At 43.0% G+C, this 12,138-nt stretch overlaps 1 protein-coding gene across 1 annotated transcript; it reads right to left on the bottom strand.

Moving 5' to 3' along the window:
- Positions 1 to 111: 111 nt before the first annotated feature.
- On the bottom strand, positions 112 to 12,099 carry LOC102731864 (signal transducer and activator of transcription 5B). Its single transcript, XM_081810835.1, has 9 exons — positions 11,910 to 12,099; positions 11,431 to 11,518; positions 11,230 to 11,352; positions 10,553 to 10,645; positions 7,584 to 7,790; positions 6,689 to 6,783; positions 6,456 to 6,586; positions 4,526 to 4,696; positions 112 to 273 (listed from the first exon to the last, which is right to left on the bottom strand). The coding sequence occupies exons 1-9, from the start codon at positions 11,987 to 11,989 to the stop codon at positions 218 to 220; spliced, it is 1,044 nt and encodes a 347-aa protein (XP_081666961.1). The 5' UTR covers positions 11,990 to 12,099; the 3' UTR covers positions 112 to 217.
- Between the last annotated feature and the right edge of the window lie 39 nt (positions 12,100 to 12,138).

Raw genomic sequence — 12,138 nt, 5'->3', positions numbered from 1 at the left:
CACTGGGCCTGGGACTCCAGCTGCAGGAGTGGGGCCCTGGGTCCTGGTCCCATTGAGACTAAGCCCAGTTCCCTCTCCAGGGCTGAGCCAGGCTTCAAGGCGGAAGGGCGGGCTGGGCCACACAGGGTCTGTGAGTGGGAGGAGCAGCGATGAGGGGTGAGGGGGGCCGAGGGAAGAGAAAGGAGGCAGCAGGAGACCAGAGCTGGACCCTGGGTACTTACTCAGGGACCACTTGTTTGATCTGTGGCTTCACGTATCCGTCCACCGCTTTAGCTGCCGAGGGGGGAACGGTGATGAGAACCAAAGTTCTCAATGAAATAAAAATACAATCTCCCTTAAGAATTACATCTTTTCTCAGGGCGCCTGGGTGGCTCAGTCATTGGGCGTCTGCCTTCGGCTCAGGTCATGATCCCAGAGTCCTGGGATCGAGCCCCACATCGGGCTCTCTGCTCGGCGGGAGGCCTGCTTCTCCCTCTCCCACTCCCCCTGCTGTGTTCCCTCTCTAGCTGTGTCTCTGTCAAATAAATAAATAAAATCTTTAAAAAAAAAAAAAAAGAATTACATCTTTTCTCAGGATAGGACACAACCACCTAATTTTATCTTAGGATCTGATACAAGCACTTAATATTTTAATCTGTTAGGAGAACCTGGTCTAGGAGAAGTCTCAATACTAAAACTGTAAGTTAAAGTATCTTCTGAGATGGCTTGGATGTGTTAATAAATTCTTCAAGCCATAGAAAACATATACTTCAGTACAAATCTAAACCAAGTATTAATTGTACAGTAAGTATAAAAAGAAAAAGTATCTTAAAGGTTTAAAGCTAGAGATGCAGCAGAGTGGCAGGATTTGCTTTGTGTCCCAGGGAAAAAATTAGGAGGAGAGAAGATGACAAATTTTTTTTTTTTAAGATTTTATTTATTTATTTGACAGAGAGAGAGAGATAGTGAGAGCAGGAACACAAGCAGAGGGAGTTGGAGAGGGAGAAGCAGGCTTCCCGCCTGAGCAGGGAGCCCGATGTGGGGCTCGATCCCAGGACCCCGGGATCATGACCTCAGCCGAAGGCAGACGCTTAATGACTGAGCCACCCAGGCGCCCCACAAATTTTCAATCATAGAAAGAAGAATGTTGTCATAATTAGAACTGCCCACAAAAGAAATGGGCTGTCTTGGGAAGAACTGATTTCCCATCACTGGAGACCTTTAAGCGGAAGGTGTACAAACACTTGTCAGGGGGTTGTACTGAGAAATCAAAGAGAGGAATGAATTTGACTTAATGGTCCCTGGAGTCACTCTGACTCTTGAGTATCTCCTCTTTTAGGAAAGGGAGTATCATTCAAATATCTGTGTGCTCTTTTGTTTCCCTGCGGTTTCTGCATTTGGGGGTAATCTGATGATCACTCATCCTGTATTGTCCATGCCCCGTGGCTGGTTAAGAAGAATGCTGGTGTGTCTCTCTTCCACCCTCCGACGAGTCCCCACTGGGATGTGGGAGGTCAGGGGATAAACCCGAGAGTAGTCTGGTCAGCCGTAGTTACCTTTTTAAAAGACTGACTGTGGAAATCCAGTTAAGTGAGCCTGAAGTCATTGAATGAAGTCTTGTTTCTTGGCTATATGAGTATGGGAATACGTATAGCCCTAACAATGTTAGACAATGAAGATGACACTAAGGTCAAGAGGATGAAGAGCTTGTCAGTGATACAGTCCAAGATAGTGAAATGCTACATGGTTCACAAGTTGCTTGTTATCCTAACCAGCTTCTTCTAAGGCTTCAAATATCAGGAGCTACCTTTTTATAATACTTCATGCTTTTTGTGCTTTATAGTTTATAGAGAATTTTATGGATTGGCAGAAAAGATAAAAACGAAAGAAATGCTATAAAAAATAGGATTTAAAAATCTAGATTAGCTGTGCTAACAAAAAGAAACAATGTCAGGTTTAATCCAAAGTACCACATAAATCTAGGGGCGCCTGGGTGGCTCAGTCAGTTAAGTGTCCAACTTTTGATTTCAGCTCAGGTCATGGTCATAGGGTCGTGGGATCGAGCCCCAAGTCAGGCTCCACACTCAGTGGGGAGTCTGCTCAAGAGTCTCTCTCTCCCTCTCCCTCTGCTCCTCTCTCCTCTACTCCCTCACATAAAATAAATAAATATTTTAAAAAACAAAATACCACATAAATCTAAAAACTTCTGGTTTATTTTGCCACTTGGAAATATAACTATCATTGCAGGGTGGGAAGGCATGATACGAAATAATACACTATAAAGGAAAAAGGTTGATGGATTGGGCTGTATAGAAAATACAAGTTTTGTACTTTAGCAAAATAAAACTTCAGTGCTAGGAGAACAATGACATACTGAGAAAAATGTTTGCTATATATAATAAAAGGTTTATTTACTACGTAAAAATACTTAGACATCATTAGGAAAAAACAGAACTCTAAAAGAAAAATGAACAGGGAATATAAACACACTTCACAGAAAAAATATAAACAGCCAGTAATATGGAAGTTAAGAAATTCAGACTCTGGAGCTTAGACTGTTTGAGCTCAAACCCTGGTTTGGTCACTTCCTAGCTGTGTGGACTTTGGGAAATTATTTCACTTTTCTTTGCCTCAAATCCTCATATGTAAAGTGAGGAGAGTCACAGGACCTACCTTGCATACCTGTTTTGAGGATTAAATGAGACAGTATGTGAAATGTGCTTAGAAAAGTGCCCAGCACACAGTAAGCACTCAGAAAATGTTAGCTGCTATTATTACTCTAGTTACTACTATTATTATTATGAAAAGATGTTGTGATCTTACCTAGAATCAAAGAAATGAAAATAAGAACTAAGACATTTTTATGCCAATCAGATCGGCAAGCATTAAATCAGTGAGCAGAATCTATGATTGGCAGGGGGGTGGAGGAGCAGGTACTCCAACAGACATCTGTGGGAGTGAGAACATATTACCGATTCTGTAAATGTGTGTCAAGAAGCTTAAAAGGTATATATACCCTTTGACACAAATTCTACTTTAGGAGTTTATCCTAGGGAAATAGTTGAACAGGATGCATGCACCAGGTTATCTCAGTTAGTTAGTTTGTTTATGTACGTATGTATGTATGTATGTATGTATGTATTTAGTAAGCTACCCCCAATGTGGGGCTTGAACTCATGATCTTGAGATCAAGAGTTGTATGCTCTAATGAATGAGCCAACAAGGTGCCCCAGGTTATCTTGACATTAATTCACAACAGAAAATGGTGAATAACCTAAATTGTAAGTCTCTCAAATAACTGACATCAAAGCATCATACAATGGAATTCTATGCAATCGGTAAAGTGATGCTGTAAGATTATATTTACAGACCTGCAACTCTGCCTATGGTACATTTTTAAGTGGGGGAAAAAAATCAGATCACAAAAGATGATATATGCTATGACCCAAAACATTTACTGGACTCCGAGCCTGACACCATCTGCCCTCCCTATTGCTCAGCCATCACCTCCTACACCCTCTTTCCGGCCCATTCAGCTCTAGCCTCCTGGGCCCTCGTGGAGTCTTTCAAACACACCAACCTCACTCCTACCTCAGGGTTTTTACACTTCTCTCAGTCTAGAGGGTTTTTTGTCTAGATCTTTGTGTGGTTAGCCTCCTTACTTCATTCAGCTCTGTGCTGATAGCAACTCCTCGGAGAGACCTTGTCTGACCACTCTATTGAAATGCCACCCCTAGCCTCCTCCCTGTCCCATCTCTCTCTCTTTACCATGCTTTCTTGTCTTCATAGCATCCATCACTAAATAAATATATTTGTTTGTTGTCCTCCTTCTGCTACTAGATTGTAACCTCCACACAGGAAGTACTAACAAGCATCTGGTGACTGAATGAAGGATACATACCTACACAGATGGGAACAATAGTCACTGAATTTTTTACAGTGGTTAATATATAGATGAGAGATGTTATGTGATATCTGTTTTCTTTTCCATACTTTTCTGGAAATTTTACAATTAATACAGAATACTTTTATGATCAGAAAACAAAACCATCTGTTTTGAAAAACAAATTTTATCTTTTTTTTAAATATTTTATTTATTTATTTGAGAGAGAGAGCAGGCAGGGGAACAGTAGAGGGAGAGGGGAAACAGACTCCCCACTGAGCAGGGAGCCCAACATGGGGCTCAATCCCACGACCCTGAGATCATGACCTGAGCCAAAGGCAGACACTTAACCAACTGAACCACCCAGGTGCCCCAAATTTTATCTTTCTACTTTTGTTTGATCTAAGCTTGTTTTAAAAACAATTTGAAAAAAATAATAATAAAAGCAATTCATTCCCTTCAATTTGATATTTGGGGTTAGCAGCAGATGTGACTGAAGAATACAGTCCGGGATTTACAACTCCCCTGAATAATGCTCAAACACTAATACTAAATACTAATTGTGTAGGTTTTCATGCAAGACAGAAAGACACACATACACACAAAAAACTAAAAGAAAACTAAAATCACAACAAAACCAAATCAGAATGCGAACATTGTTACCAGTGGCAGGCTCGCACGGAACTGGTGTGTAATATTTGGAGTACACTTCATCTTTTGGCCGATCAGGAAACACGTAGATAAGGTAATTCAGGTCCCCCAAGCGGTCGGCCAGGGACCGGATGGAGAAATCTCTGGTGGTAAAAGGCATCAGGTTCCAAAACATTCTTTCCTCTAGAACAATAAACAGAATAATCATATTCTAAGCATGATTTCTAAACAGGAAATCTTAAAACCCAAATATACTACAAATCAAAGCTCTCCCAATAAAGATCTCCATTTAAAAATAACCACAGGTTGGGGCACCTGGGTGGCTCAGTTGGTGAAACAACTGCCTACAGCTCGGGTCATGATCCCGGGTCCTGGGATTGAGCCCCACATCGGGCTCCCTGCTCTGCAAGGAGCCTGCTTCTCCCTCTCCCTCTGCCTACTGCTCCCCCCCGGCTTGTGCTCTCTCTGTCAAGGTAAATAAAAACTTAAAAAAAAAAATTTAATAAAAAATAAATTAAAAAAGTAACCATAGGTTGTAGGTCACCTGGGTGGCTCAGTCTTAACGGTTAAGCATCTGACTTTTGATTGTCGGCTCATGTTGTGATCTCAGAGTCGTGGGATAGAGCGCCACATTGGGGCTGTCATACAGCATTCTGTCCACAATCTCAGGGCTTGGGCTCCCTGCTCAGCGGGGAGTCTGCTTGGGGTTCTCTCTCCCTCTCCCTCTGTCCCTACCCCTCTCCACTCTCTCTTAAATACGTGAATAAATCTTTTTTTTTTTTAAAGATTTTATTTATTTGAGAGAGAGAGAGAGAGCATGCATGAGAAGGGGGGTAGGGTCAGAGGGAGAAGCAGACTCCCCGCTGAGCAGGGAGCCGGATGCGGAACTCGCAGAACTCGATGCCCGGGACTCCAGGATCATGACCTGAGCTGAAGGCAGCCGCTTAACCAATTGAGCCACCCAGGCGCCCCAATACGTGAATAAATCTTAAAAAAAAAAAAATGACCGAATTACCACAGGTTGTAGCTCAAGTCGTTTATAAAAGCCATGGGGAGATAAGCAGGTAATGCATATAGCACTTCCCTAGAGATCCAATGATCTCAGGTAGTTTCAAGTTCAAATGGTTTTTAGTCCCTCTGTAGAAGAAATAGTTCTTATTGACCCCAATCCTTGATCCCTGTACAAAAGTATATGAGAGCCAGGAAGCATGTCCATGTCACACAGAGGATGCGTGAGAGCTATGAAAAACTGTTAGTATCTTTAAGTTGCAAAAAAACTAGCAAGCTACTCTTATCTTATTGTGAGGATCAGAGGAAAGAACTGTTCTTGGGTGGAAATAATCAGTGGCCATGCCTTTACGTTGATTAGGATAAAGGAATAATTAAAATAGCATATTACTTCCAGTCTAATGATTCCCAACTCATCCAAGTAATTCTTCACTGAAATAAGTTCACGGTTCAGTAATAAGAAGGTGGACATTTCAAAAGGGAAGCAGCTGAGATTGTGGACAGAATGCTGTATGATAGCCACTTCAGGGTTACACGTTTATTTCTCAGAATTAGTGACTGTGTTTCCCATGATATGATTTTACACAGGCTGCCTTATCAGCCCCAGCTGCGTCATGGTGATCCATTTGTGTGCCCTTCATCAGAACTGACCCCATAAGTGCTCAATAAGTCATTTGTTGAAGCAATTTCACAACAAAAGCAGCTAACTATAACCAGTATATATACATATTTTAAAGATTTTTTATTTATTCATTTGAGACAGGGAGGGGGTGGGTAGAGGGAGAGGGAGAAGCAGACTCCCTGCTGAGCCAGGAGCCTGATGCAGAGCTTGATCCCAGGACCCAGAGATCATGACCTGAGCCAAAGGCAAATGCATAACCATCTGAGCCACCCAGGCACCCCAAGATATGTTCTAAAAAGGGAGGGAACTTACGAGAATCAAACTTCCAAGCAATGGTGATGCCGCCAATTTCAGAGTCGCTGAATCTCAGCAGGAAGGTCCCATCAGGCTTGTTAATGAGTAGGTCATGGGCCTGTTGCTTGTTCACGAAACCCAAAATAGCCCTGGATCACAAAGGCCAAAGAAGGAGAAACAGATGTGATGTCTTAACAGCGGAAAAAAGAGCTTCATACTCTATTGCTGACTTAGGAAATGACAATTCTCACCCATCATTCCAATGAGGCTTGAGATGTTTTTTTAACACTTCCATCACACCATCGAACCACTGCCAGAACGTGTAATTTCGTCCTGGTAAATTCTCCTGGTTGGAGATAGAACAGTGAACACAAGAACGCCAAGAGTAACACCTGGAATATTGCCTGCATATACTTAAACTGAAAAAAATTAAATGGAAAACAAACATCTACACTGTCAGAATCATACAAATACACATGCTTGTCCGAGTTTACCAAATGGGCCTACAGTCAAAAAACTGAAGAGGGAGGAAGAGAGAAGAGGAGAAAAATACAACAGAGCAATTGCCAAACCCAGTGGCCCCTGCTACAAACACCTTCACCTGGATCTGGGCTGACTCATTCTTGGCTGTTTTTGAATTAGGGCATTTAAAACACCTGGGGATGGAGGTGTACACAAAGTTGGGTTTAAAGTCAGAGATGTGACGGGGTGACATCTCAATTACCCGATGCTGGAGGAGAGGTTTCCTCTGTCAGCATTCCCTTTTGTGGGCTGAGGGTCCCATGGTAGCCTGGCCCTGCAGGATTACACAGCAGGGAGCATCAGAGAGTCCATGGGAAAGAGCCATGGACTTCTGATCACAAAAGCTTTACGTCTTGTGAAATAGGTTATCATTTGCTTTGCTCTGTTTCCTTTATAAAGGAAAAAAAATGCACTAGTTGCACACAAAGCCCAGTTCACTTAAATATTCAAAGACCTAATTTTCTACATAAGAAGTATGCGCCTATCCATCTATTCAGGAGCTTTCTATTACTTTGGGCACATTTTATTAGAGTCATGAAGAACAAATGCCCAGGGCAGGAAGTCTCTGGAAGGCATCCCGTTTGGAGGGACTGAGCTAAGGGCAGCTGGTGGCGGGTCCCTCACCCTGTTGAACTGGGACCAGGACACGGACATGCCACTATAGTCTTCAAGGTGCCCACTGCTGTTGTTGAACAGCTTCTGTGCCAGGAACACGAGGTTCTCCTTGGTCAGGCCCCGGGTGCTCTGCACTTCGGCCTTGAATTTCATGTTGAGCGCCTCACACAGCTGAGACCACAGCACTTTGTCAGGCACGGCGAACGGCACCCTGCCCTGAGACGGAGAAAAGCCAGAATCTTAGGAGAAAACAGTTGCATGATTTATATTCACTCAACCCACAAAATGAAAACACTGATGGCTCAATGCAGTTACAAACATTTGTCTTGCTGAGCCTGAGGATAAATTTTAACTTTTTTGAAACAGGCAGGTCTGTGAAATTGAGAAGGTTCCATTTTACCTTCTTCACACGCAACTTAGAAGGTACCCTCGCGCTATCGATGGTGTTCTGTAAGTGAACTGCTGAACCTCCAGTCTAATCCTACATTCTAAGAGCCATAGAAACAGAACATGACCAAGGTCTGGCTCTTACACTGTAAGCTCAGGGGAACGGGAATCTGAAAGACTGGGTCTCTAGCTGCAGGCAGAGAGAATTGTGTGTGCACTCATGCATGTGTGTGCATTAAGTGTGATCCTTGAACTCCAGCTCAATGTGAAAAAAATGTCACGTGGAAGAATGGAAACTGAATTGGACCACTTGTTATTGAGAAACAGGTTACAATATGAATTTTTAATAAACTGTTTTTCATCCCAATCAGCCACAGTACTTCATTTTATTTTTTCATTACTACAAAAATTTATTTTTGGAATAGGCAATTGCTTCACATAATATAAAATTTAAAAGCACAGAAGGGTATATAGTGGAGTGTCTTCTAAGATTTTGAGAGAGAGCAGCAGAGGGAAAAGGAGAAGCAGACTCCTCACTGAGCAGGGAGCCAGATGTGGGGCTCGATCCCAGAACCCTGGGATCATGACTTGAGCCGAAGGCAGACGCTTAATGGGCTGAGCCACCCAGGCACCCTATGAAGTTGCTTTCTTTTTTTTTTTATAGAGGAAGTTTTTTTTTTGTTTTTTTTTTTTAAGATTCTATGTATTTGCGAGAGAGAGAATGAGAGACAGAGAGCATGAGAGGGAGGAGGGTCAGAGGGAGAAGCAGACTCCCCACTGAGCAGGGAGCCCGATGCGGGACTTGATCCTGGGACTCCGGGATCACGACCTGAGCCGAAGGCAGTCGCTCAACCAACCGAGCCACCCAGGCGCCCCTGAAGTTGCTTTCTTAACCCTGTGTCCCAGCAGCCCGGTTCCTCTGCCCTGAGCATATAACCTAGTTTATTGTGTATGCCTCCAAAGAGATCTATGCATGCTAGGAAATATATATAACTTTTCCTGTTTAAAAATATAAATGGGGACACCTGGGTGGCTGTCTCGGTTAAGCATCTGACTTGATTTTTGGCTCAGGTCATGATATATATATATGTATGGTAGCAAAAAATCCACATGTTCTACCTCTCCCTTTTTCCACTTAGTATCTGCAAGGCCTTACATCAGCACATAAACACATGTGCTTTTGTGGCTGCTAAATATTTCACAATATGGAAGAACAAGACTATAGTTAGCCAGGCCCCCAAACACAGACATCTGTGTATCAGCCTAGTGATCTTTGCCTATTACAAACAATGCTGCAACGTACTAATGTCATCTGACACTTATGGAAATACATCTGTAGAATAAATCCCCACAAGTACTTATTTTAAAAGAGCATTAAGATGTACACTAGTCGTGAACACAACTGAAAATGCCAAAAATGCTTATTTATTTAGGCATTGCCTAAATTTAGGCAATTTATTTAGCAATGACATGTTGCAAGAGCTGCCAACGTGACATGAGGAATGAGCTCGGTGGACAGGCAGGGAGGGGAATGAGAGGAGAGGTGGCAATCCTATCCAGGAGGCTTATCAGGACATGCTGCAGGCAGACAGTTTTAAGAGAAGCCTCAAACTCAGGATCTGCAGAATGGGCATGGGAGAATTTCTGCTATAAATCTCACCTTTGCGGCAAAAATATTGTTCTGTAAAGAGGACTGTTGAGAGAACTCAGTGAGACTCTTCACGTTAGAGTGATGTGAGAGGACATACTTTTACACCCTGAATACCAACCATAACCTTTTACCAGGCTTTCATGGAGTACTCGCTCCTGGAAATGTGTAATACCTAGAACTCTTCCTGATGAAATGTTTTGAAAATGCTCATCAAGTGTACACTAGGGGTATTCAGATAGTATTTGATGCATAAATCCACAAAATCATATTCATTCCCTTAGACAAAGCATCTCATTCTTCATGAGAGTTGGCATGAATCACAGAACCTAAAATTTGGAAAAGACATTTTAAATGGCACCCTTGTTTACTGGAGGGAAGATGGCAGGAAGCAACTGCTAAACTATAAGTAACGTCATGAGAGGTCTACCTTCTGGAGTCCCAAATTCCATTCATGGTCTGACCCAAGGATTCAAAAGAATATTCACTAAGCATTGACCAGGTGACAAGCATTTTGTATGTTACCTGATTTCATTTATTTTTTTAAGTAAACTATATGCCCAAAATGGGACCTGAATTTATGATCCCAAGATCAAGACTTGCATGCTCTACCGACTGTGCCAGCCAGGTATCCCTGAATGTTACCTAATTTCATCTTTCTAACAGCACTAAGGAGCACTATTATCCCTGTGGTGTAGACACTTAGGGAAACTTAGGCTCAAAGAGAGAAAGTGAAGTTCCCATAGTCACAACGTGAGGAAACGGCGGGGCGTGAGTTTAACCCTTGGCCGGACTCCAAGCCTACGCTCTTTCCATTCTCCACATACTCTCTGCCTCCCAGAAAGTATACTTTTCTATGCTTTTCTGGGGGAGAACACATGAAAGAGATTCATGACACCAGCATCAAAATCTTGAGACCCACAGGCCCAGGGAGTCGACTCACAGGCTCTGCAAAAGCATTGTCCCAGAGAACAGTGGCCGTCGCATTGTTGTCCTGGCTACCATGGACGATCACCACCACCGGGAGGGACAGGGTCTAGAAAGACAAAAGAGAAGGGCTGAGCGCCAAGAGCGACACGTTCCTCTTTTGCTCTTCTTTTTATTACAACACACTCATTTTCTCTTCAAGTTTGAGTAAATGTCATACTTGAATATAAAATCTGAATGGCTCCAGGAATCATGGGACTCTTCACAGTGGTGCAATCTTAGAAATTTTAGATATTTTAAGAAATGTGGCTTAGATATTTCTGAAGGATGCAGTAAGTTTCTCAAATGGAGAACAAGAGAGAAAAGAGAAAGAGTATGGAGATATTTCTGGGAAAAAATAGCAAGTAACAAATGTCTTAAACTTAGTACAACTGTTACTCAATTCATCCAGAGTGATGTTTTCTTGATTCGCTCCTACCTGTATCTCCAGCTATTTCAATTTGCTATTGCTTGTTACTATAGATCTTAAGAGAATCTAAGATACATAGTTTTAAGGATGACGTCTCCCACTTTCTGTCCACTGACAGTTAAGACACTATGTGATCAAAACAATTTTTTTGTGATACAAAGTGCGTGCGCGCACACACACACACACACACACACACACATCCCACAGCTGAGGGAGAGCTTTACCTTGACTTGAAAAACCAGCTCATTTCCACCAACACTGAACTGTGATTCAAACAGGATTGTAAATTTTTCTTCTGTCACTGACTCTGCTCCACGACGGTCTGACCTCTTAATTCGTTTCAGGGACTGCAAAGGAGACAAATAAAGGGGTTAGACCCCTCAAACAACGAGGGAAGATTTGTTCTTTTCTTCTCCCATCCTCACCATGTTCCGGAAGTGCGCGCTGAGGGTGCCGGTGGCCTGGTGATACTCCATCACACAGCAGTTGTTCAGGATCTCGCCACTGTAGTCACTGCAGAGCAGAGAGAGACTCGACCCTAGACCCATGCGGTGTCTCAGTAAATGTGGGGTAGAAAATATATTGGGGGGACCCAATAAAGAAGGTTATAAAAATGGATGTCATTTAGAGGAAATGTTAGCTGCATAAAATATACAAGATATAAACATACATTACATAAAAGAAATTTTCTTGGATGTATTCCTACTAAATGAATGAAAATCATGTACTTTTCCCACAGAAGGCCTCCCATTCTTTTTCTGAGATCCAAAAGAGGCCAGAAGGTCTAATGGGGCTCCTACAATGAATAGCAGCAACCAGAGTCCTGCCTAGGAGGCTGGAGCATTTTGATCCTGTTGTAAGGACTGGAGGAAAGAGGCAGACATGAGGGGGAGGGCCCACGTACTTGCGGGTGTTCTCGTTCTTGAGCAGCGATTTGGCCTGCTGCTCACTGATGATGGTGGCCTTCACCTGGGGGGGGTTCATGTGCACGTTCAGCTTCCCGCCCACCAGCAGGCGCACCGTCGCTGCAAACTTGGTCTGGGTCTTCAGGACCTGAGGGGGCTGCTTCTCAATGATGAATGTGCTGCGGGGACACAAGTGACCAGACCACACATGATGCCGGCTCAGGGCAC

Source organism: Leptonychotes weddellii, unplaced genomic scaffold (assembly GCF_054177405.1).
Source record: "Leptonychotes weddellii isolate Sample4059 unplaced genomic scaffold, ASM5417740v2 HiC_scaffold_3941, whole genome shotgun sequence".
NCBI lineage: Eukaryota > Metazoa > Chordata > Mammalia > Carnivora > Phocidae > Leptonychotes > Leptonychotes weddellii.
The sequence above is the reverse complement of the archived record's forward strand: the minus strand, read 5'-3'. Positions and strand labels throughout refer to the sequence as shown.

Coding starts and splice junctions, on each gene's coding strand:
- LOC102731864 (XM_081810835.1), bottom strand. CDS start 11,989: ATGAACCCCCCCCAGGTGAAGGCCACCATCATCAGTGAGCAGCAGGCC. Junction 7,791..10,552: donor ACAATGCTTTTGCAGAGCCT/GTGAGTCGACTC, acceptor TCTCCGTCTCAG/GGCAGGGTGCCGTTCGCCGT. Junction 4,697..6,455: donor TGCTTGGAAGTTTGATTCTC/GTAAGTTCCCTC, acceptor TTATTGTTCTAG/AGGAAAGAATGTTTTGGAAC.